The sequence below is a fragment of the Microchirus variegatus genome (assembly GCF_963457635.1).
Source record: "Microchirus variegatus genome assembly, chromosome: 3".
Classification (NCBI taxonomy): domain Eukaryota; kingdom Metazoa; phylum Chordata; class Actinopteri; order Pleuronectiformes; family Soleidae; genus Microchirus; species Microchirus variegatus.
In genome coordinates this window covers 17,448,553-17,474,142 of record NC_139804.1, presented here as the reverse complement: position 1 = coordinate 17,474,142, position 25,590 = coordinate 17,448,553, and the positions used below count along the sequence as shown (strand labels likewise).

Sequence of the window (25,590 nt, the reverse complement as noted above, 5' to 3'; positions counted from 1 at the left end):
CAATGACCTCTCAAGTGGGGTATTTTTTTTAATCATGTTTATGAGGTTCTTCTAAGTCCAGGTTCAAAGGTGACAAGACTGAGCCTTCTGAAGGAGCAGGGATCAACCTTTTTCAACAGAGGGGAGAGAAAATATGAATGAATTCTGTTGAAAAGTCTTAATGTTACATTTCTTTGAAACAACCGGTTAATACTCACAGGGTCTGATCTTCAGCTGTTTGCTGTCATGCCTCTGACCTCATCTTTTCCCCTCATCTATGACATGGAGAAGCATAGAGAGAATTAGCCACATCTTACAGTCATTCATTACACACATTCAGTGATGCACCTCTATGATCTGACACAATCAAACAGGACTTCCCTAACATTAAATTTAATGTTTATAATCAATAATCAGTTGTGAATGTTGTTGTTTTTTTGTTCTCAGATTTTTTTTTTAGCTTCTTAAAAATGAATGTTTTCTGTTTTCAAAACATCTTACAAGACATGTTAAAACATCATCATTTTGAGGTTTGAAAAACACTGATCAACATTTTCTGACCTAGTATGGACCAAATGATTACTTGACAGATTAATCGATAATAAAAAATGAAACTGAATCGTTAGTTACAGCACTAGTTATAATTATTACAGTGGCAACAACGTCATAGTCAGTGGTGGTGTGATGGACCATCCTGCATTCTCAGGTTATTTCAATACTGAAACTTTCTGTACGTAGTATACAGTAACATATATACATCTAGTTGCAGATTAAGCAGCTCAACAACACTCTCCTTCTCAACAGTGTTTAGATCGTGTCGCCTCGAGATGCTACGCTGCACACAGGGAATTAATGTTTTATGTCAAGACAGACAGAGGCAATACCAACAGTGTGCAAGTATAGTGAGACGACTGGTAACAGGTTGAAGTCCAACTAAAAACACAAAGAATGGCCCACTAAAAAGTTTCACAAGTGAATACTGTTTAATTAGTTCTTTGTAATAAGATGATTCAGTGAAGTTGCAGCAGATTCAGTCATCTCCAGCTTCCAGGTTTTGGTTTCAAGTGGAAAGGGAACTTGGCTTGTAACTGCACGGTTGCTGTTTTCAGTTCCTGACAGGTCAAGGGCTGGGGTAACTATGAGCAAGGTACCCAATCCCCATTGCTCCCCATAGAGTGAGCTAATTAAGGCCCTGGTATACTTCTACGCATGCAGCCCAGATTTTGGAACCGCATCCAAGAGCATGTTGGGTATTCATCGACAACAGAAGAAGTCACCAAAGACAGTCATCCCTGCCTCCACCTGGCAACCCTCAAACCGGCTGACATCGGGACTCCCCTGCCATCTGTGAACCAGACATGTCTGAGGGAGCTGTAGCATCTTATTTGGTAGGAATGAGTCCCACCCAATGGTGAAGTGAGATACTACAGGACCCTGACGCGCGAGTATACCAGGGTCCGTACCAAAATAACCAGTGTGAAATGGTTTGGTACAGTCAGGGTGGCTCCACCCACGACAGTCAGTTGATTGGGCAACAGAAAAACATCACTCCCTTGTGATCCATATAAATATCCCATGAGAGTCGAGGCAAATGCCCACGGCCTATGCTCATTCAAAGCCTGCCGTTGGCCATTGGGCATGACATTGTACTGGAGTACTTCTGCTAAGGTGGTGGAGTAAACTGCTTATTCCTGCAATTACTACCACAGTTACTTCTTCAGCTAAGCCTGAAGCTTGTGTGGTGCAGCAGTGAAAAGGGTCCCCTATCAAACAGTGTTTTGATGTGACATTTTAAATTTTTCGGTCTGGCCTGGTGGTATATGATAAATTAATAATTAAAAAAAAACAACAACATTTTTTTCAGTATGGACTGGCATACCAACCCAGAACTACTTGTAAAGTAGTGGTGGATAGTTTAGAGTACAGTGTGTGCTCATTCACCTCATCCAGCTCCTTTTTTGTCTCCTCCTCTTTGCGTCGTATGTCTTCCATTGTCAGATTGATCCAGTCGTCGATTGTGCAGAACAGCTGTTTGTGGAATTTGTCAAACAAATTCCTCTCCGTCTAAACAGACAGAGTGAGAGTGAGAGAAAAACAAGGGAGAGGACAGATAAATCAAGAGGAAAAATAGAAAACTGCTTTGAAGTACATTGACTCATATAAAGCAACAGGTATCAAATTATAATGATGTAATTTCCCAGCTTGGGATCAATTACAATTACATCAAGTACATCCATCCATCCATCCATATAATAAAAAAAACCTCACCTTTTTAATCATATTTTCAATCGTCCCTTGTACCATAGGTGCTTTGACCTCAAGAGTGACTAGCTTGTAAGCGCACATGTGTGGACATTCAGTGTTCTGGGAGAGTTCTTCCTGAAAAGGCACAGATGAATCAAATTGGTTTAAAACAGTGTTCAGGGATTTAAATGCATGTTTAACGTCTTTCTGTGAGTGAGCCACAAAGAGGAGCAGAAGATAAGAGCTGCGGTACCTTCCAGCATGGTCCCAAAGGTCCTCGCTTCGTTTTCTCCGACGTGAAGGTGGCTGGATTAAAGTCTGTTTTCAGGCTCTAAGAAATGAAAACAACCAGAAAGATAATGAGCCAGTGGGCCCCTGGGCACAGACCGGGAAAGTCAGATTCTCCCAATTAAGGCCTAGCTAAATGAGTTTGTTGTCAGGCAACACCTGGCTAATAATAATAATAATGATAATATAATTTAGACATACACTACCGTTCAAAAGCTTGGGGTCACTTCGTAACGTTATTTTTGAAGAAAAAGCTCCTTTTTTTTCAATGAATATAATATCAAATTAATCAGAAATACACTATGCATTGTTAATGTGGTAAACGACTATTCTAGCTGCAATCGTCTGTTTTTTAATGGAATATGTACATAGGTGTATAGAGGCCCATTTCCAGCAACCATCTCTTCAGTGTTCTAATGATACATTGTGTTTGCTAATCACATTAGAAGGCAATTGGATGATAGGGCAAAATTATTATTTTGAATAAAAATCATTAATTCTAATCTTATCAATGTCTTGACTATAATGTCTATTCATTTTGCAACTCTTTTGATGAATATAATTGTATCAGTGACCCCAAACAATTGAACTGGCAGTGTATCATGTAACCATAGTAATTTGGCACCGTTAAGGCATCAGGAGAGGGTAACATAGCCTATAAACGCATCCCATAATTACCAGTGTTGATAGTCTTCAGGTCCATATTAAAATATCAGAATAAATAACATACAATAAAGACATCAGGATGGTAGCGCAGAGGCTTATGCTTATACTTAGTGACATGTGTTCCACTCTTAGGCACACTTGTAATTCTTACCTTTGTAGTGGCTGCGATGTCAATGTGATCAATCACAACTGAATCCCATGTTGTTTTGTCTAGTTCGTGTACCTGCAGAAAGGCAACAACAAAAGCAAGGGTCACGTGATTGTATGAAAATATGATGTTCAAGTCAATAAGTCCATGACCACTTGAGTTATCCGGCCTCATCATCTTGGAAACCTGAACAATCTTGTGACATTGTAATCCAAGAATACTTGAAATGGCGACAGCATTTTTAAAATTGCAACATATCCATGGGGCAGCTGTCCCAGGAATGAAATATTTTACCACGACAAATGTAATACATTTGTATGTATTAAAACATATTTTTGAAAGTCAATAATTGCTTAACAGAACCTCAATCCTTCCTGTCTATCTATCCCATATAATCTATCCAATATAAAATAAATGTTACAACTGTGCAAGTACTGTATAATGTACTTATTTACTCATCTCCTCCTGACACCTGCATCAGTACACATGACACTCGCAGAAATTATGTTTGTATACTAGCATACAGTGCAGAAAATAATTGCTTAAAACTCTCCGTGGAGTAACTGTGACTACAAATGTTTTATCATTTTTTTACTCACATTCTCCTGATCCCCCATATCAGGCTTGTGCCATGTCTCGATCTTCATGCTGAATTTGTTTCCCAAATAGGGGTTCTGTGAATAGGACATATACAGTACATGGAATTTAGGGTCCATCACTTTTTTTGACACAATCATTTTCAACTTTTATTTAATTATAAAATACAGCTCCTTACACTTATGTGTTTCATAAATCACAGTGTGCAATGTCATTGCTGTATGAACATGGAAACATTTGTGAAAAGAAGATGAAAAAAAACACATACATGTATGCAAAATTTGTATATACACATTATTTTACCTATATACACAGAAGAAAACACACACCAAAGGGAACTTGGAGCAAGAGTGCTCCTCCAATTTCAGTGTGGATACAGAATGTGTCAAATCTGGAGTTAAATACTTCTAACATACATAAAGTACAGCAAGTACTATAAAAATACATTTTTCTTAACTTACTGAAAGGACTGCAGCAGAGGAAAAGATGGATGATGGATGATGGATGGTGATGGGAAGAGGATGGATCAGAAAAAGGAGATACACGTTTTTAGATAATACACCGACTCTCCTCAAAAAACAGCATTTACTGTACAATGAGACTGAGAGGATGAGTGTACAATACATGCGGTGGTGAATTATTTACTATTAACAACCAAAATGTGTGTATGCAAAGTCACTCACTAGTTCGACAGTAAGGATATGCGTTCCAGGCCTTCTCATGAATCTCTAGAGAACCTGTAGGGGCCAATCTCCGAATTAGGGCTGGCACTTTGCTGCACAGACACAAACAATTTTTGTAACTACAAACACACCATTTCCAGAAAATGTTAAATCTAAACTTGACGAAGGTCATTTTGCTGACAAACCTGAGGAAAGATTATGCTTGAAAAACACTTAAGTCAAGACAAAGCTGGATTTATGAATATAACATGTGGGGTACCTCAAGGGTCAGTTTTAGGACCAAAAATGTTTATTATGTATATTAATGACATCTGCATAGTATCAGCTATATTAAAATGTGTGCTATTTGCTGATGTCACCAATATTTTCGGTAACACTTTATAATAAGTACACGCTATTAGCATTAGTTAAACATTAATAAATATTGAATTCATCATTTATAACGCATGCATATTCATTAGTATGTAGTTTATAAATACACTTATAAATGGTTTACTTATGATGGACACAGAGAGAGGTGAGAGAGCAGTCCCTCGTAAGTCGATCAAAGAGCTCGTTTGTTAGAGGTGGATGCTGATTGGCTGCTTGAGTACAGCAAGTATTTGGACAATGTTCCTCAGCTGATGGGATGAGTAAAACATTTATAACCGTGTTATCAACTACATACTAATGAGTATTCATGCGTTATAAATTATTAATTCAATATTCATTAATGCTTAACTAATGCTAATAATAATAGCATGACTCTGTGGACTCTGTGGTCACAGAAGAAATAAATACATTAAAAAAGTGGTTTGATATCAATAAATTGTCATTAAATTTAAACAAAACAAATGTAATATTGTCTGGAAAGCACAAGAGAAATATAAAACTAAGTATTGATGATGTTAACATAGAAAGATTAAATTAAATTGAATTAAATTATATTAAATTCCATAGCGTGATCCTGGACCACAAAATCACAAAAAGTGTTTGAGAGAATTTGGCACGATGCACAGTCGTCCTGGAGAAAACGAGGCATATTCTCAATCAAAAAGCACTATTTACATTATATTGTTGATAACTTTTCTACCATATTTGAGTTACTGTGTAGTGGTGAGGGGAAACATGTACAAAAGTAATACTAAACCAATTTACTGTATATAATGCAGAAAAGGGCAATCAGATTAATTAATAACAAAGGATATAGAGACCACACAAATTAACTCGCAAGCTAAAAAACGCAAGCTCTAAAATTTCCGGATCTGATTCAGTTTAAAACAGTGCAGATAATATTCAAAGCAAGACATATTTTACTTCCAAATAAAATAAAGACGTTGTTTTCAGAGAGACAAGGGGGAAACTACATTTAAAAAGATGACTAATTTAGTAATCGATTAACAATCAAATAATTGGTGCAGCCCTACTCTAAATCCTCCTCTGTACTCTGGACATTTTTTTTTTCAAAAATCAAAACAAGCTTTCTGATTTTTCAGCTTCTTAATTAATTGCATTAATTGAGCAAATAATTGACAGATTAATTAAATAAAAATTTTCAGTGTTCAAAAGTTCAAAAGTTCAAAATGTATGTAAATTTTTATAGCCACACCCTATGACAATCATAGCCCCACGTTCCCTGTGTGAACAACAAAAGCCTGTGAAGTGTGAGGCAGAAGTTAAAGCAGAGGTTGTGAAGCAGATACCGTCGTTAAAAGGTGAGCGAATCAAACAAAACCTTCAAATACAGATTTCTAGTGGATAGTGGTAAAATGTGCAGTGTATTGTGTAGTAAGCATGTCACAGTGCTGAGCAGCCAACCTATTCAGGTAGTAGATCTTGTGAGTGTACTGTCCCTTCTGGCCATCTTCCTCATAGGGCTCGTTGACCAACACCTCAACACCATCTCCTCCGCCAGTTTCGTCCTTACTGGCCTCAGCTACTGTATACAGCTGGCCCACCTGGTACTACAGAGAGGAAAGACACATACATTTAATACAGTCAAGAACCGATCGATTTTTTTCAAGACAGTACAGGGCCAATAAATCACAACAAAGATTTTATAATCTGGTATCAGGTTCATTAGCAAGAATAGAAGTCCTGGTAAAGGTAAAGGCCAATTTTGTACCCAATTTAAATGGATTAATATTAACTGTTTTACTGCATTACGAAACACAACGAAACCATGTTGTGCAGCAATACACACCAAGTAACAGTAAAGATAAAACATATACTGGGGAAAAAAGGACAAGTCTGTCTGACCTTATTCAAACTCACTTAGGGCAGCACAAACAAAGATACATTTATAAAGGAACACAGGTATGTTTAAAAAAGACATGAGGAAGAACCAAAAGTAAAGAAAACTGTGTTTCTGTGAAAGGTGTCAAACTGTGGAATTGCACATTTAAGAATGTGTAGTAGTTTTCACATTTTTTTAAAATATTAAACTATAAACAGTAAAGTAATTTATTTGGTAGCCTATGTTAACATTAAAATAGCTCCACTATAGACCCCATATTACAATATTAGTATTATTATTGTTATATAATATACTGCAATACATGAAATACATTTATCTTTGTTTCCTTTGTATATATTTATTTTCTTATGTGTGTATTATCATCCACCGGATGCCATATTGTTTGAATGAAATCCAGGAAACTGCAGAAGGATAGGCTATAATAAGCCCTTGGCTTCAGCCTACTCCTTTTTCGGACATTTTTATTTACCAATATTTGTGAAATGAACATGTAAATGTCTCAATGTATATTAGTCCGAAATAAACCAGTCATTCATTCATTCATTCATTCATTCATTCATCACCAACTAATGATGATCAATTATGTGGTTTGATTGAGTATTTTTTTCTCCTTGACTTCAGTTATTACAGCTATGGATATTGTTTTCGTGACTTGTTTGCTGTAGCATGTTATGGCTAGTAGAAGGTGCTATAGGATGTTTTGCATAGTTATTGAAGAGATTTTACTTGCATTAAAACCAGCTGAATGTAAGATAAAGTTCCAGTGTATTGATATCCAGAGTCACTGATTTTAATCACATACAGCTCTGATGGTGCAGTAAATCATGCCTTTATTTAGATTTTCCATCACTGCAAAAACAATAATTATGCAGTCCCTGTCAGATCGTCGGTGGTGAGTTCACAGCTCTGTGCTGTGTGATGATTAATAATTGCGCTTATCGGTCTTCATGCAATCATTCAAGACTAATCAAAATTAAAATAACATTGAACCACATGGTTAATATGATATATCAGTATATCACATATTTGAGAAAAGTCCAAAATTGTACATGGCTATTGTGGGGACACATATTTTCAGGCAGCATTGTTATTGAGGACACTCATAGACTAAACCAGGGGTCTGCAACCTTTAGGATGAAAAGAGCCATTTTTGTCACCTCTCCACCCAAATAAAATTCATTTGGAGCCGCAAAACAACCCACAAAATGAAGATAATAACAGGAATAAAGGTTTTTATGCAGATATAATACATACAAGAGCAAGAGTTCTTTTCATTTATGAACTTTAAGAACTACAAAATGTTCAGTTTATACACAGCCTCTTATAAAGTGGAGCAAAAATAAAACACACACTGATGTTGACCTGCTTCTTCCATTGTTTCATTGTTTGTGATAAATTGTTGAAATTAAAATGACCCCACTTTGAAATAAATAAAGCAAACATTCGGATTGTGTGTTGTTCATACTTGAGAAAAAGGCATGTCGATCCAAAGATGGACAGGACATCCACATGTGTACTGAATTTTGCGTTTTTACTTCGACGTTGGATGCATTGCACAACATATTAAAATACTTTGATTTGTCGCCTTGTTCTCTAAAGCAAGGAGCCACTGCAGAAAGGCTGAAGAGCCACATGTGGCTCTAGAGCCACATGTGGCTCTAGAGCCGCAGGTTGCAGACCCCTGGACTAAACCATCACAACTAAATGCCTAACCCCAACCCTTGACCTAAACCCAATTCTTACCCAAAAAAACAGGTCTAAGCCCACAGCACAGAAATTCTGATACTCAAAATACAATGTGCTGCTTATTATGCTCCCCCAGGTGGCCAAATAATGAATTACAGACTTTTCCACCAAAAGAAAAGGTAGCCCCATTCAAAGTTATTAGCAAAGGATGAATGAATTCTGAATAAACATCCCACTTTTCACTCACTTTGGCATTAGCTTTTGACTTGTTGCACTGAACAGCTCAAATGGGAAAAAAACAAATAGACACACAACAGAGTTGGGAGAGCCACTCAAAGAGCCTTTGTGAGAATCCCTCCGTCTTTACTTAAGCATTTATGTAAATGATCACGGCAACCATTTGTTACACACACTAGTCACAGTGAAATGTAGTGACTGGAAAAGTGCAACTCACATGACTGGTGCTGTCAACCCTGCTAAGTTAACACACTCCTACTTAGCACACACACACAGTATTAACAAAGGACTCAAACATAGGACAACAAATGTCTAGGTTCTTAAAGGAGAACCTGATACTATGATATATCCATTTGTATTTCAGATTCTAGCTTTTTAATCTCTTGTTATTGTCTTTGAGTAATTTTAGCCATTAATTCTCTATTCTTCCTTTTATTATTTTATCTTTGGGTATTTTAAGCTGCTTTAATGTTTGCTATCTTTACTCTCATTGTAGTCTCTGTAATCTCTTTGTTTTTATCCATTAACTTTAGTTACTGTTAGTGTTTCCTCATAGATCATGGTGTTTCCTGATCGTTTGGTTTCTTTTGTCTCCTTTTAATGTGATTTAATGTCTCCAGGATTTGTGCATGTTGTCACCCTGATGACTCCGGCTGGATGGAAGTCCTTGCGCTGTGTTAAAGGAGACGGTCTAGCCCACGCGACGCACAGGTTTCCCTTCTTCTTCTATTAGAGCCATCAGGCTGTACACCAAGAAGCTCAACGCTGCACTCTACAGTTCAAAGTCCCGAATCACAGATCTCCTGCCCCTCCAAGACTGACTGTTAATTTAAGCTCTAATCAGCCAAAATATCTGAAAACTCTGGCATATTTTGATGTAAAATAAACATATCTACATATATATATTATGTTTAGACACAGTTAAAGAAGCAATAGTAGTAGAATTTAGTGATTATTTTGTGTTGAGCCAGTTTAAATGTAATGTATCTCATACTTGATTTTCAATGAAACATTATTTCTACAAAAAATAGTTTAAAAACAACATTTAATATTAGAACAAACACAGGTTTGACCAGGTAAAAAAAAACTGGTTAAGCTTCTTAATGCTTCTCTTTAATCCACAAAATAATAATTATTATTAATTCAATATTATGAAGAATCAGCCGAAATTACTTGGATAAAAAGCTTTGAAATCATATTTAATTAAATCATGATTATAGCTCCAGGATACACAAATGTATCCTTCAAAAATGGGCAAATGTCAGAGGGCTGAGGGGTGCTATATAAATATAATAAATAAATACAGTCTGACTGTATCACTGTTGGCAGAAACTGGATATACTACCCATACGTATATGTATAAGTGTATAATCGATTTAAATAAAAATGTAATATGCACATAAGGCCTATGTACTTAAGGTGGCTGCCATCTTGCACTGCCAGTGGCCTGAAAGAACAAAACAACCGTTTTGAAGCAGTAGCTTCAACAACAAAGACGAATGAAAGAATCTTTTCTGGAATGTTTGGGAATGATTGATGTGTGTCACACTCTACAGTCTCAGGTCATCGTTTGTGTGAATTGTACATGTGTGGTTTCCATTTTCTGAGAGCAGAAGACACACAGCAAAGGACCGTGAATGTAATCAAGCCCACCCTACAGGCTGCCAGCTCTGAGCTCCTCAGCTGAGTTATCCAAAGCCTCTTCATTGTCTTTTTTGATCTACAAAAGAGCTCAAACAGGAAAGTGTTGTTGCTACAGGGCACATGTGCCATTGGTTCATATGGTCTGTGCGGATTCAAACTGTAGGGGGAGTGGCATTTATCCACAAAAGGTTTGTGTGAGTCACCATCAAATCCCAAAATGTATGTTACATGGACATGTGGATGCAGAAAGGATAATCTCACCTTTCGTCATACATTCTTGTATGTAATTAAGAGCCTTGCCCTGCTGCCCTTTGTAGTTCCTTTATGCTGTGTTCCCATCATGGCACAGTTTGCTTTGGTGCACTTGCACTCACAGAGACAGAGCACTATACTAAATCAGGATCCTAACCTGTTTTGTCAGCTGAAGATGTTCAACCCTGCTCATGTGAGAAACAACTCAGAAATGTGGCTTATCATGAAAAACCAGTCTTCTCATTGTCACAGGCAGAAAGACGTAATAACCTAAGAGCTCAGAGGGGTTGGGAGACTGACTTTCATCTGAAAACCAAAAAAACAGGCTGGACCTGAGTGGAGATGGTCATGAATACACAAAAACAGGTTGTGATGAAGTTTGTCAGTAGAAACAGAACAGTAACTGATGGAAACAAGGTGTGGATTGAAATGATGATAAATGATAATGTCACCTATTATGATTGATTATTACATTGTGAAAAAAGATAGACACAAGTCACATGTGAATAACTGTCAGCATGGCTCAACAGTTCCAAACATTATCTTCATATGTGCTCACATGTTGAAACCTGTCTGAGGCCATCATGTCCACCAGCTTCTCTACACAGGCCTGCACATGACCTACATACTCTGCATTTCATACAGGGCTGGGTGATATGTCTAAAAAAAGCTATTCACTGCAGGTTTTGATGCCCTGTTCCAATACGTTGCGAACATCTGATTTTTTGACGACTTGTTTACATCATCTTTCAAAAGTGACCAACATCTAAAATCTGCATTGTGATGGACTGGCGATCTGTCCACCTATCACCCACTGTCAGCTGAGATTGGCACAGCAACCCCGTGACCCTCATGTGGAGGATAAAGTGGTAGAAAACGGATCGATTGATGTAAAAGAGGCATTTTGATGAAATTTTGAAATCCTTGCCCCAAATGCTTAAAAGGCATGAAACCTCAGCTAAATCCACTGGTTTGAGCTCTCATCCTCCATTACACTGGTCAAAAGAGAATCATAACATTGTGGATAGTGTCCATGTGTGTTTACGTCACCCACAAATTAAAATGACGTACAAGTCGCCTTGACAGAGGAATATCTAATCTGTCTGCTTGGAAGGCAGACGCAAATGCACTGATACTTATCGGATTTATTTCCACATACCAATGAGGCTTGAGACAGATCTCATGATATCTGAATCCATGTGCTTACACACACATTCATGGGAGGCAAATAAAACTGGATTACTCGTGCAGATTAGAGACAGATAAGAGGAAACGCCACTTGTTCACCAAACCAAGATAATGCAGATTCATTCCTGACCACTGCCAATAAGCAAACTTGCAAGAACGGGCTCAGCGAGAGTGAAACCACTGATCGCTCTACCAAAAAGCATTTTGGTATTTATGTAAACATAACACAACCTTCAAATCCAGGTAAAGAACATTTTACATGGTCAAGGGTTAGGGTTCGGGTTAAATGTTGAAAAATGTAATGCATTCCTGATACAAACAAAAAAAACTTCCTCACCTCTTCCACTGAAATGGGCAGAACAATTCGGCTATAAGAATGAGAAAAAAAGGAGGTGTTAGGGCACAGGAAATACACTTAGGCATTTTGTTAAAACCCAAATTAAGAACTTATATTCAAATCAAACATAAGTATTGGGTTGAGCCTGATGTTAAAGTACATTGTCAAGAATACAGCTGTCTAGTCGCTCAGTTAAGAACAGGAGTCCACAGGAACAGGAAATAATGTGTTCTACTCAGACTGTATGTCTATAATGGTGTCTAGTAAGCCCAGTTGAGGTGGGCATGTTCTTTATGAATGACACAATGATAAAAAGAATCAAACTATTAATTGTATTGCCCTGTAATAGATAAAAGAAGTGCTTCTACGATGTCCGTTTTCTACATTTGTCGCTGGAGCCAATGACAGCACCTTAAAGCCCAGAATTTAAATCTTATATCTTGTTTAATTTGCCTACATAATGCAGTATTACAATGACAAGTCCCTATTTATTTATGTTATGTGTCCATGAAAAAAATACACATAAAACCAGATCAGTGTGATGACCGAGGAACAAGATAAACAAACATAGTAGTCACTCAGTATGATGTGTCAGTATATCATACAAGCCCAATACCTACAACACCTAAACTATCACTTTAAAAGACAAACGGGTGGTATTGATGTGGTCATATTAACAAAAATAAATTATATATAAATAAACTACGCTTTTAAATGTGTAGTTCAACATTTATACTTTGCCATTTGCTGGTGGGACAACTGACCAAGTTAATTAAATGTACTTTTACATAATTAATACCAGCCACTTAGTTTGATCACAAGGTAATTATATGAATTCAGAGACTTAAGAAATGACTGTTGAAGGGTGATAATTGATATTGCGACTCTTACAAGCTCAAAGAACACATCTTAAATGCTACTTGTCTGATACACACGCCCTTCAAAATGCTTATTTAAAGCTCTATAAGACATGACCCTGAAGATGTCAGAGTTTTTTTGCTCTAAAATTTGAAAACCCCCGTCAGAGCTGCATGCAACATTACATAACTGTTTTAGGGGACACTCAAATCTTGCAGTAAAACTGGAGCGAAAGCATCGACTGAAACAGGAGTTACCTCTGTTAATCATTTACATGTGACACGAGTAATCTCACAAAACAAACTATTAATCAGTCTCAGCCTTCAGCTCCTGCAGATGTAGCCATAAAAAAAGATAACAATATCTGTTGATTTTGTTTCCCATTTGAAAGTAACACGAAGAAGGATTTGCTCTCTAAAGGGTGTGCAGGGTGCAAGCAGTATCGTTTATTAAAACTGTTGTTAAAACATGCGCGTGATAACACGTGTATTTGTTGACAAGCCAACAATGTACAAACAACTATGTCTTCAGACCAGGTACAGTAGCTAGTTAAACCATCTTAAACTTATATGGCAACACTGTTTTATTTTCAAAATATTAGAAACAAAAACTAACCCAAAAACGACAAAAGACCAAATGCTTTTTGCTTAGTTGTGATGTATGCAGATGATGCAGACCTGACATGCACCCTGTTGGAAGTTGACATGCCATCAAAAATAATCTTGGAGACATTATTTGAAGGTTTAAATCATACACTGTGTTGTGGTGTAGAACGGTTATATCACATCTCATGAGTGATCAAAGAAAAGCAAATTTTTATCACTGGGAAGTTGGACAGTTAGTTCCCTGTTAGTGTCCCACTATTACAGGAATTTAGAGAAGAGGAGGAGGAGAGGAGAACAGGAAATGCAATCAAGCCTCTGTGAGAGAACAAGCCAGATTGGAACAAGCATGGATGTGTGCCCTTTGTCAGGATGGGAAATTACAGACAATTTATTGCTCTTTTACAGTCACCATAATAATATTGTGATTCACAGATACACTACAGTATATGGACAAAAGTATCCGGCCAAGCCAGTAGGGATGCACATTTTTGGACAAAACCGAAAACCAGGAAACACTTGGCCGAAAACCGAAAGAAATGATTATGTCAATTCTGTACCACTGTTTTTAATTTTGTTGTAATGACTGTGTGGACTGACCTCACTACAGTCAAGGCATTGCAATTATATATATAAACTCCCCTGGGATATATGTATATACACACATATAAACAATACATACATAGATATATAGATAAATATATAGATAAATATATAGATGAATATTCATCTATATATTAAACCATAGACCACAACAGGGAAATAGATGTCTATAACTGTTGACAGGAGAAATTGTACATAGGTACATAGGGTATTATTTTTGTATTCTTTGTATTCTATATTTTTATCATAGTGGTTTTATCTTTGCAAAACTTTCCTTAAAGCCAGAAAAGTATGAGCGGCATCGCTAGACTATCAGGTAATATTGTACTTCTGTGTATCACATTAAGTGAATACTGACAGTACTGTTACATTTTTAGCAGCGGACATGCTGCCATGCTATTTGTGTGTGTACCAAATTCCATGTAGTGCTGTCATAGACTGCTCTTTTTCCACATCTTTAACATCTCTAGTGGAACAGGAGCTGTTGTCACTCACAGGTTCGACTCTCCTCCTTTCATCTGTACTTTGTGTTTATTTTGTCCGTCATCATGCGTCTCCCAGGGGAGTTTAAAATGACAGATGAAAGATGAAATAGACAGATTGGACTGAGATGAGGCTAGCTGGCAAGGTAAATTGTCAAAGGTCGTGACAAACACGATGCCTGCAGCTTGGTACTTTGCACTGCCCTCTAGAGGAAGTGAGGCTTAAACATTCATATCAATGCAAAAGATACATAGAGGTATGTAGGGTAGTGAGAGAACATTTGGGACAGACCCCACATTGCTCCTGAAAATGTGGGGTCTGTGCCAGCAGCGTGTGAATGGGCATGTATAGTAAAGTGTGAGTGAATGGGTGTGAATGAGTGAATGGCACAACTGTAGTGTAAAGCAGCTTTAAGTGGTCATCAAGAGTCGAAAAAAGCACTATATAAATACAAACCCTTTACCATGAATGGGTCTTTAGGGTGAGGGTTTCGACATGTGTAGAACAAATCAGGTTTGCAATTCCATCCACTCTTTTATAACACATCCATGACCCATGTAAATGAACGCTTCGAACCTATGGCCATGCAATGGCAGCAGGTGACTTCTACTGTCTCAACCTTTTACTTCAGAAACATCACGTACAAAGTCACCCACAGCGATTTGTATTAACATAATCTAAAAACTAATGTATTAAATTATATGTGGGCACTTTTGCCTGCAACCACAGACAATTTTAGAAGTTCTAAGAGCAAAAATGCAAAACAACAACACACACAGTCATACAAAACAACATAAAAAAATAAAAATTCAGCAGTAATAACTTGTATCGGTTATGGAGTAAACCACTTGATTAAACGTACTATAAAAAGGGTAAACTTGACCGTTTCTGACTTAAATTAATACAAAAAAGAAGCCGTTTCAGAAAGTTGTGTTACTTACAATTCGGTTATCAGCATGTTGACTGTGTCTTAATCCAAACAGACGAATATAACACAGTAGAAAAACCAGAGGAATGTGTTATTAATCACGGTTGTTGTCAGGTGCAGCGAAAACCCTTGTGTGTGTGTGAGTGATTCCGGCTTTCCTTCCTGGAAGATACCAGTGTGGCTGTGATGGGGCGTGGCCTATAAAAAGGAGGCGGTAGTTTTAGTTAACTTCACGCTGCGTTCAGGTGCAATTAGTGAACCATTATCAACTCTTTCAGCTTTTGAAGCTCACAGTAGCGCGATAGATAGGTCCTCAGGGTCACCCTTCATTAATGACATGTTGTGACGTAGTGCTTTACATTTGTTTTATTTGATTAAACTATTAAAAAAAATATACCACTGCAAAAACTGAAAGCAATTGCTTATTAATGATCATGTTCTTGCACTAGCTATTGTTAGCATTTAATTTCAAGAGGGTTATCAAGAGTTCCATTGAATAAAAGTCAAGCTCAACCTCCACAACTATTGCTGCTACCACTGCTGTGCAATAAACAGGCAATCAAAATGACAATAATTTTAACAATATAATGTTCTTTGGTATCAATATAGCAAATATATTGTGATATAAATTACATGTATATTATAACTTTAAATGTTGCACTTACTTTATGACTTTTTTGGGGTTTTTTAAAAGTATGTAATTATGGATATTTACTGATAGGATTGTGTTTATCACTTGTTTTTACCAGGAGCATTACAATACCTGAGGTACCTTCTGACATGCAGTTAAGTCTAGACATTTTCCCTGAAATTGTCCAAGGGGCTGTTTGTGAGAGTGCTAATTTTTGCAAAAGTCAGCTGCTTAGACTTATCCGGAATGTTCCTCTGCCAGCTCTAGAGAGCTTTATTAGATGTTTCTACACGGTCCATGTACATTTTGATCATTTGTTTTTTCATTGAAACCAATGAACGAGAAACGGAAATACCACTCTTGTTTCGTTTTTCCTTTTGAACCAAAAAACGAGAAAACAACATATTTTTTTCGCCATTTTCTTAACAAACAAACAAAACGTACACGGACCCAAAAACATGTGACTGTATGGGGTATCAAACAATGGGAAATGATGGTCATATGGTCGTGATGGCCCTTGTAAAGCTATGTTGTGTCAGTGATTACAGCTGAGTGAGCATTAGCTGGTGCACAAAGATAACACAAGGCTCCTTGAGTCCAGAGAGGGTGGAACAGCCTACGCCCGTGTACGTAAACCAGTGCAGGGTGAAACTACCAGCTCTGGTTCAACCAGTTTATGCGAGATGTGTTTCCACCTAGTCAGTTCCTCTGTGGTTACGACAACACTGAGTCAACTTTTGTAACTGATGAGGTCTCACAGGTTTCCTTGCAAAAGCTTTGTCTCAATTCAAAGTCTGTAGCTTCTCTTGCCATGACCATTTCTGAACAGTATACATAAAACATGGTTAAACATAGTTATCTATTGTCTGGACTACTTGTGACTTTTGTTTGTAGGTTTTGGGGTTAAAAGTGAGAGGGGCATCTCCACCACTTCAAAAAGAACCTTTCTCTAAATCTCTAATGACACTTAAGTGTGGTGCTATGATGTCAACTGCACAGTTTCAGTTCCCGTAGGCATATATTTCCTTTCTGCATTTAACCCATCCTCTACTTCCTAGAATTAGGAGCGGTGGGCAGCCACTGAGCGGCACCTGGGGAGTAAATAGTGTTGGTACCGTGCTCAGGGCTAACCCCAGTCTTTTGACTTAGTGGAAATTAAAACTGAAAACACTCGATGTACAATGTCGGAGTGGGAGAGTGTGAAAGTGGAAGTCTGACCCCTAATGCTCTGTTAAAGTACTGTTGTTGCTGTTACAGGACCACAGAGGAGTAGAGGAGACAAATCTATACAAATGATTGTGTTTATTTTGCTTCATATATTGATCTGTCATATTTTTTTTTCTTTTTCAGGTGAGACAACATGACTTGAAATGTCAGTGGCAATGGCGATACTAAGGTACAGTAAGACAAAACAGAACCAAATATACAATATACGACCATGAAGATAAACATTCTCATAGACACGAGTGAAAAACAAATAGAATGAAAGAAACTAAACCAAAAGTGGTACGTGGGGAACAAAAATACAAAACATACAGTTCATGCCAGGAGGGAAACAAGGCATCAGTGTTCAGGTAACAATCCCATTTCCTGTCATCACACAAAACCATAAAATCCGCAAACCGCAAGCAAACGCTGACACTAGGATTCATCTTCAGAGGATGAAGATTTCATCAATACATCAATTAATAAGTCAAATTATTGTAATGCAGAGTCTCAAGGAGTTTGAGGGATAAAAATGGAAAGTGATGGCATTGATGACATAAATTTAACATTTCAGGATACATCCCGCAGAGACACCTATATGGAGTTAAATAAGGGCCATGATTACTACTGTGTTGCTTGTTATGATGCTCTCCCTGCCCACACAGCCATCAATACATTAAGTAAGAAATCTGTTGTCATAGGAATCTTGAAAAGTTTGAAATAGCAGTCGACACTTCATCCCACTCCTTCTGCAAAGCTCCACCTTGAAAACACATAACACACGCTACCTGAAGCAGAGTGGAGCAGAGAACAATAAAGTAGTTACATTTACACCAGTGAATTCATTAGTTTTGTCCAAACAAAGCAATTGGTCCAGTTTTTTTTCACAGTGTTGCAAAGCTACAGACACTGAATCTCCTTTTCTTTTTCTTCATTATTGATGGCTATCAGGACATGGACAGCATTTATGCCCTCTCCTGCTAACAAATAAACACACATAACTGTATAAATCATACAATTACAGAAGAATCAGATGAATTCCTGCTTAATATCTGAGAGTGTTGTGAGTGTGAGTGAAAACGATGAAGTCTTTGTGTCTGACGAAGATCTGGGATAAAAACATTGTTGTGCTGGTATTGTGTGAAGATTGCTTTCTTCAACGTGATTTCATTGACCAAAGCACCCGACAACAATCAGTTTGACATGCATGCATGAATTTACTGTATTACCAATGTAAATCCATCTCTTTTTTTTGCAAGTTCCTTCACTGCACCAATTTTACTCCATACACTTCTCTCTGACTCTTAACAGGTAATCTGACTCATGCAGTTTAGTGGGGTTGATGAGTGTCTGCAGTTGGGATGGGGTGTGTCCATGCTCATCGAACTGAGAGACGAGACTCTGCCGCACACAGACCACGCACATAAAAGCAATATAATGTGAAGCAATAGGTTTTTTTCTGAGTATAAAAAAATAACAGCATCTTTCTGTTCGCATTTTCTGAGTATACATTCTTTTCATCATGCACCACTAGTTAGCAGTCATGCACCTTGTGTGCGTTTACATTGGAGCACAGGCCATTCAGAAATACACTGAGGTCCATTTAAGAGATCTAAAGTGCATCATGTGCCATTCGTTTCTCACTTAGTCATTCACCTCGGGCCTCTGACGGCAGCAGAGGCTTGTCTCTCAGCTCTGTTTGATGGATGGGTGAAAGAAATGGATGGATAGATACATCGATGGAGAGAGAGGTGGACTGTGTGACATCCTGCCTGAATCTATTCCTTCCAGCTTCTGCACATGTAAAGAGGCACTCTGAGGGTCATGGCTGTCTTTGGAAGTGCCTCTGTGCCAAGGCCTTTACCAGGCAGAAAATGTTTTGTTTGAGATGTTTTCTTTGAAAGACAAAGACTCTTTACTGTCTGTGTTGCCTCATTATGCTCTGGTTCTCTCAGAAGCTGAAGGATTGTGTCATTGTCAGTCTCAGACCATTCAAACTAATGTCCCTTTATGTGAATTCAAGTCTCCCAGAGATGCTGCTGTGGTTGCACCTATGGTGCAAAATTACCACATACTCTGTAAGAAACAAAGAACTAAATAACCTGATTGGTTCTATTGTAATAAAGATCGTAAAGGTCCAGTGTGTAACATTACGAAAGATTATTGGTGGAAATTAAATATATGCAGCCCAGAAATGTTTGTATAAGTGAATAATTGTGAGTAATAAAAAGGTTTGGTTTTTCATTGCCATAAAAAAAGGCAGTTTTTATACTTCAGGTAAGGGCCTTGCTTCACGGAGGCTGCAGTCTTTTGCCACCATGTTTCTACTGCAGCTCCAACGGACAGACGAGCCACAATGTGCGTTTCATGTCTTTAAGTAGAAGTTCGGCTCTGCCCACATAAACCTGATGCATAAAACAAAAAAGAAGAAAGAGGAGTGGAGAGAGTTTTTGTCCTTTCTGGTATGAAGGCCACCGTAGTTCTCTGACATACTTGGGAGAAGATCAGAGGAGGAGTCTCACCATTAGATGTCATTAATTGTTACACACTGGACCCTAAAAGTGAAATACACATAACACATTTTTATAACTAATTGTAGCACCCTTTGTGATTTAGTGATACAGATCATAAAATGTACGCATATTAGCCTGTCTGTCCGTGTGTGTGTGATTGTGTTAACGCGTTGCCCAGCACCTCACAGAAGCTCTTATTGCTACATCAAATGAAAACTCCAAACTCGTGTAGCGAGCAGAACAACGCATGCTCCACCTCTCTACGCCATGCCAACCTTTAAAAACACACAACATCTAACGTCTTCCTTCGGTCCACACACTCTAAAACTTCCTCCTCCACGTACAGGGGATGAGGGGGGACGCGGGGAAACAGGGTACATTTGCAATCATATCACAATACATATAATTGAAAAAAACAAACAAAAAAACATACATTTTCCAAACATACATAAGGAATTCATGACTTAGAGAAGAAAAAGTAGGCCAACACGGCAATGTGTGTTTTCCTGCACTGGTGACTGAGTGAAATTGCAACAAAGGTTTATCACTGACACCATGCAGTGTACTTTATCAAACTTCAGACAGAGATGTTGCTGTTTTTTACTCTTGCTTACTTCTGCCTAATGTGCTATTAGTCTGAACTGCTACCAATACTGCTGTCTGTGAATTTTGTTAATGCCCTTGATCGTGAGGGGAGGTGGAGACACCATGTAGGCATGGTGTGTGTGTACTTTTTCTCTCTATAGGATAAAAGCTGCAGTAGGCAGGGTTTCTAGTTAAATAGTTGAGTGTTAATCCACAGGTTTTTAAAATACTCATGTTTGAGGAGCACAGCTCTCTGTCATCAGCATCAGATGAGGTCTGTCGTACACTCTTTCCTATTTTTAGGGTTTCTTTGCAGTGTAGGAAGTTGTTGTTGCCACTAAAGTAACAAGCATTCCATCAAATTGACCGCTATAAAGTCCAGAAGAAGAGCTGGAGGTGACGTTCTCTCTCAGGTCACTTGATTTGCATTTTGCAGAAAGGTTATTATGAAATGATTGTTTAATCACCCCAACATAAACCCTGCCAACTGCACTTTTAAGTCCTTACACATAAAAAAAAGCACCAAGCAGCTCCATTACTGTCCGGCTTGTGCTGTTTAACAAAGATCCATGATCAACCAGAAAGCAAAGGTCACCTTGATATCCTGCACATTTTCACCAGCTTTTGCAGTGTCATTATTTTTGGGGCGTTGTGAAAGAACAATACTGTCACTGAGAATTTATCGCAAAAGGTTCCTCTCTTCCCCCATTTCCTTCTGCAATGATTTTATAAGGGTGAATGGCAGAGGCTTGTAGAGTCAATCGTGAAAATGCAACAGAAAAATAAAAATGTCAAGTGACAAAGAAGAGTAATTTTGGCAGAACTTAAAAAAAGTCCAAAGATGCTTCTTCTGCTTCTTATTTCTACCATGAGTCTGTTTTCTCCTTATGTCTGAGATGCAGTCGAAGGGAGGGGTGAGGACACACATACACACACGCACACACATCTCAGGGGTGGGGGTGATGTGGATGTGCTGTATGTATGTGTACAGTATGTTTGTGTCAGGTTTCCCACAGTGTATAATTACCAGACGTGGGAGGGTGAAACTGTGTCACAGTGGTGTGCAGTCATGTTTGGCAAAATGACAGTGTGATGGAGAGTGTGTGTAAGTGTGTATGTTTGTGTGTGCAGCTGGACAGAGTGGATGTATCCATTATGAGTGTCACCCAGACAGTGACCTCCAACTCCCTTTCTTCTTTTCTCTTTTTTGGTGTAGGAACTCTGCAATTTTTTTTCTCTCCCAGTCTAGACACACGCCTCGGTCTTGTCGCCGCTGTTCATCTTGACGTAGATCTTGGGATCCTCGTCGCGCTCGTCTCTGAGGCGCTGGAGGTGACGGCCGTGGCACAGGAGATAGAGAGGCAGGCAGAATCCAAGCATGCTCAGCACCAACAAGCCCACGTTCACCTGAAAAGAAGGTACGCATGATGAGGTGAGCATTTGGCCAAAGCTCGTTCAGACATTCAAAGGATCTATCACATATGGGACATCTTACCCAGAGAGGGTCTCCTTCCAGGGGCCCCACCATGGACATGAAGAGAGGCTGCTGGAGCAGGGCGAACAGAGCACTGATCAGTGACTGCATGCCTGTGAGGCTGCCAAACTGAGAAGACGGGTACCTGTAGGGGATAAACAACATGTCTCAAACAGTCCAATATGAGCTTATCATTGCATACAATGAATAATAAATAAAAAACTATATAATAATGTTTTAATCATGTTTTAACCTGGCTTTCAACTGCACTTTATTCATTTATTTATCATTATTATTATTATTATTATTATTACTATGTTCACTGATTCATCGCCTTATTAAACAGTCATTTCAACTAAAACAGCAGAAAGTTTACACAGCTCAGTCAGCTCAGAGTTGTCATGTAAATGGAACACATTGAATACAGCGTACAACCACAATAAAAATATATACTATTCCTTTAATGTTTATGGTTTTGTTCCACTGTCATAGGGATAGTGAATGATGAAATGCTAACTAGGCCAGGTATTCCATCCAGTCATGGTATATTCTCTGGTTTTATACAGTGTGGATTGTGTGCGTTTTGATGCAGTTAATCTTACACAGCAGCATAGAGGCCTCCAACTGCAGAGTGGATGAAGCCTCTGACGATCGTGTGCAAGACAAACGACAGAATCTGGAGGAGAAGAGAAGAAAAGAGAGACACACTTTCCATTAAGCAAGAGCTCCCCTCACAGAAGTGACTGCCATCACATTTATGAGACTCTGCATCAGTAAATAACATGCTATGACAAATTCTGTCCAGTAGATGTCACTAAAGTATTAAGAAACATCAGTAACTACATGTGAATGTTTCCTGTTAGAAATTTAATGATACTGCATTGATAATGTGAGTGTGTGTTCCAGAGGAAGTGGTTAGATTTAAACTTTGGTTAGGTTAAGGTTAGGAATGAACTGTTTATGGTTAAGGTTAGGGGTAAGGCTTTGCTTAGGCTTTCTAAATGAAGTTAATACAGTGTCCTCAGAAAAATAGCTGCACAAAAATGTGTGTGTGTGTGTGTACCTGCAGTGGCAGGTTGGGGACAATGCAGGTGACTCCAAAGCCAACAAGGAGCAGGTTGGTGAAAATAAAGGCTCTGGTGGCGTTGACGATCTTCTGGATCTGTTTGTCAGGACGACGAGGCTGACCAGGCTCCCTAAAGCACCGGAGCAGAATAAAATGAAAGTCAGGCATTTAAATATGTACATATTGTATTTATATTTATATATTTAGGCGTGCAGCCTCACCTCTTGGCACTCTTGTCATTCTCATCCTCGCAATCTTTGAGTTTCCAATCCATTACGTAGCCGATCACGGGAGAGGTGACCAGACACAAAAGCTGGAGTACGCCAAAGATGGACGTGTAAACGCTCACTGAGGAACAGGTGAAAAGAAAAAATAATAGTTGTCATGTATTTATTCTCTGTTTTGAGCTGTTTCACATGATTTAAATGAGGAATAGAGGAAAATGAAAAAAAAAACAAAAAAAAACAATCCCACTGTAATTTACTTTTTTGGGGGGGGTAGTGACCACACATTTCATTCAACCTTCATGCTCTCACAAGACAAGGGAGACAAAAAGGACTATGAAGGTGATTACATCTCTGTAACTTGGCCTGAAATCTCTTACCCAAATGCATCACCTCCACTGCAGCAGCATGAAGCCAGCATGACAGAAGAGGAGGAGGAGTAAAAGAGAAGAAAGGTAAAAAAGGAAAGATGGAGCCTCAGTTAACAACAATTACTTTTTTAGCAGAAAGCAGCAGAAAGAGGGTTGCTATCAGTGCCGCAGAGCAGAAAGAAAAGCAACAAACAGTCTTGAGAGGAAGGAAACGGTCATTGCAGCACAGATACATGTCTGTGGTCAGATGTTAAAGGTCAACAGAAACCATTCACAGAACCCACCCAAGATTGCATGCACAGTTAAAGCTGCAGTGCGTAACGTTTGGGGATTTTTGTTGTCATTGATGTTACTATTCTGCCTGTTTAAATCTGCTCTGTCAAGCAATACTATCAGACCTGACTGAGGGAGCTGTTTTCAGTCATACTCCAACCCGTTTGCAGCCATCTTGGTTTACTAGTGCAATGTTGACTCCATTTGTCTTGACATAAAATAAACCCCCCTACTGTGTGCAGTGTGGGAATGTTGCGAGGAAACACAAGAACTAAACACAGCTGTACTGAGAAGCGCAGTCACGTGGAGTTGAGCTCAGTCCTAATCAGCATTGTGAACTCATTTGATAAAGATTCAAACGTTATGCACTATAGTTTTAAACCCATGGCAACACACACCTTTGCTTAGGTCTCCACCCGTCAAGGACTCCAGGATAGTGTTCATGGCTCCCATGTAGAAGATGAGACGCAGTTGGGTCACACACATAGTGATGAGGCTCAGCATGAAGATGGGACTGAGGACGCTCTTCATGAAGGACTGAGCTGCAGAGGAGACGAGAGAAAGGTCATCAGACAGAAATCCATCAAACTAGTGTGCTATTATAACAGCCAGATAAATAAATATTATCTATTTAATTTTAAGTGCAAATGTTTTTTTCACAGTAGAAACCATAGACTGTATATAACAAATGGAAGCAGCCTTTGAGTTTAACAAGTGAAGTAGGATGGAAGTAGAATTTAGCCACCAGGGGGTGACTCCACTGGTTGCAAAAAGAACTCTGCCTCAGGGGAAATTAGCTTCTTATTCTCATTTATAACATTAGTTTACATTTACCCAAGGGAACTTTCCGGTGTTCTTCAATAGCACATGCATCATGTCAGCTTTGTAAATGATGTTTCCATTTAAAGGGAACCAGAGAGTTTGATTGACAGTTAGTACAAGTGTATGTGCCTGGTTGCAGATAATGTCTATGAATCCAAAAACACTAATTCCATATGACTCCAACCATCCATTAATTCTTTCTTGTGTGGGAACAAAAGGTGACTTGATTACTGCAGCACATGTGCAAGACCGACATTTCAATATTTCCAAAGACAAAAAAACTAAACATAGTCTATAGAACTGCCTCATTGGTTTCTCTTCAGGCAAGTGTTACTCTAGGCAGTAGACATCTCTCATATAAACAAAGTAAATGCCTTTTAATATGCACGTCGCTAGGTTTTCTCCAGCAATCTTACATTGCATTTCTACAAATATTATATTTTGTTGTAAAACTTGCTAGTCTCTGCAGACAAATGCAACAGGAGATTGTCTTTTCCCCTCTCAGTTTCTAACACCTTTTTTGTACAATGGAAAACTACAGCAACATGCCCCAGAGTGCTGTTAGGGTTAGGAGGGGAAGATTGACATCTAAATATTCCCACTTGCCCTTGGGTGTCAAGGAAACATGTCTCAAGCTCCTTAGTCAGATGGGGATTCAAGGAAAGGTGAATTCTAGGAAAAGTTGATCATTAATCAAAGTTGTGGATACAAATGGAAAATGGACACAATTGTCCATGTGTCCATGCGCTGGATAATCCAGTTAATG

General features: G+C 38.5%; 2 protein-coding genes across 3 annotated transcripts in view; both read right to left on the bottom strand.

The window, feature by feature from the left end:
* Positions 1–1,839: 1,839 nt before the first annotated feature.
* Positions 1,840–15,743, bottom strand: LOC310924996 (phosphatidylinositol transfer protein beta isoform-like; the record flags this gene model as incomplete). The annotated part of the gene is made up of 10 exons (XM_083886862.1): positions 15,673–15,743; positions 12,186–12,216; positions 6,403–6,548; positions 4,606–4,697; positions 4,384–4,391; positions 3,925–3,999; positions 3,329–3,400; positions 2,477–2,554; positions 2,248–2,358; positions 1,840–2,043 (listed from the first exon to the last, which is right to left on the bottom strand). The coding sequence occupies exons 1-10, from the start codon at positions 15,687–15,689 to the stop codon at positions 1,840–1,842; spliced, it is 834 nt and encodes a 277-aa protein (XP_083742988.1). The 5' UTR covers positions 15,690–15,743.
* Positions 15,744–17,577: 1,834 nt separating this feature from the next.
* The window catches only part of LOC310924423 (large neutral amino acids transporter small subunit 4-like), a 209,526-nt gene continuing 201,513 nt past the window's right edge, over positions 17,578–25,590 (bottom strand). Inside the window, exons 8-14 of one of the 2 annotated variants that reach the window (XM_083886150.1) lie at positions 24,401–24,544; positions 23,739–23,756; positions 23,356–23,482; positions 23,132–23,264; positions 22,671–22,744; positions 22,090–22,213; positions 17,578–22,001 (exon numbers count right to left, since the gene is read on the bottom strand). In XM_083886150.1, the coding sequence (XP_083742276.1) occupies positions 21,840–22,001; positions 22,090–22,213; positions 22,671–22,744; positions 23,132–23,264; positions 23,356–23,482; positions 23,739–23,756; positions 24,401–24,544 (782 nt within the window). In that variant the 3' untranslated portion in view covers positions 17,578–21,839. The remainder of the gene's footprint in view (positions 22,002–22,089; positions 22,214–22,670; positions 22,745–23,131; positions 23,265–23,355; positions 23,483–23,738; positions 23,757–24,400; positions 24,545–25,590) is intronic. The other variant, XM_083886151.1, reaches the window with a different exon arrangement.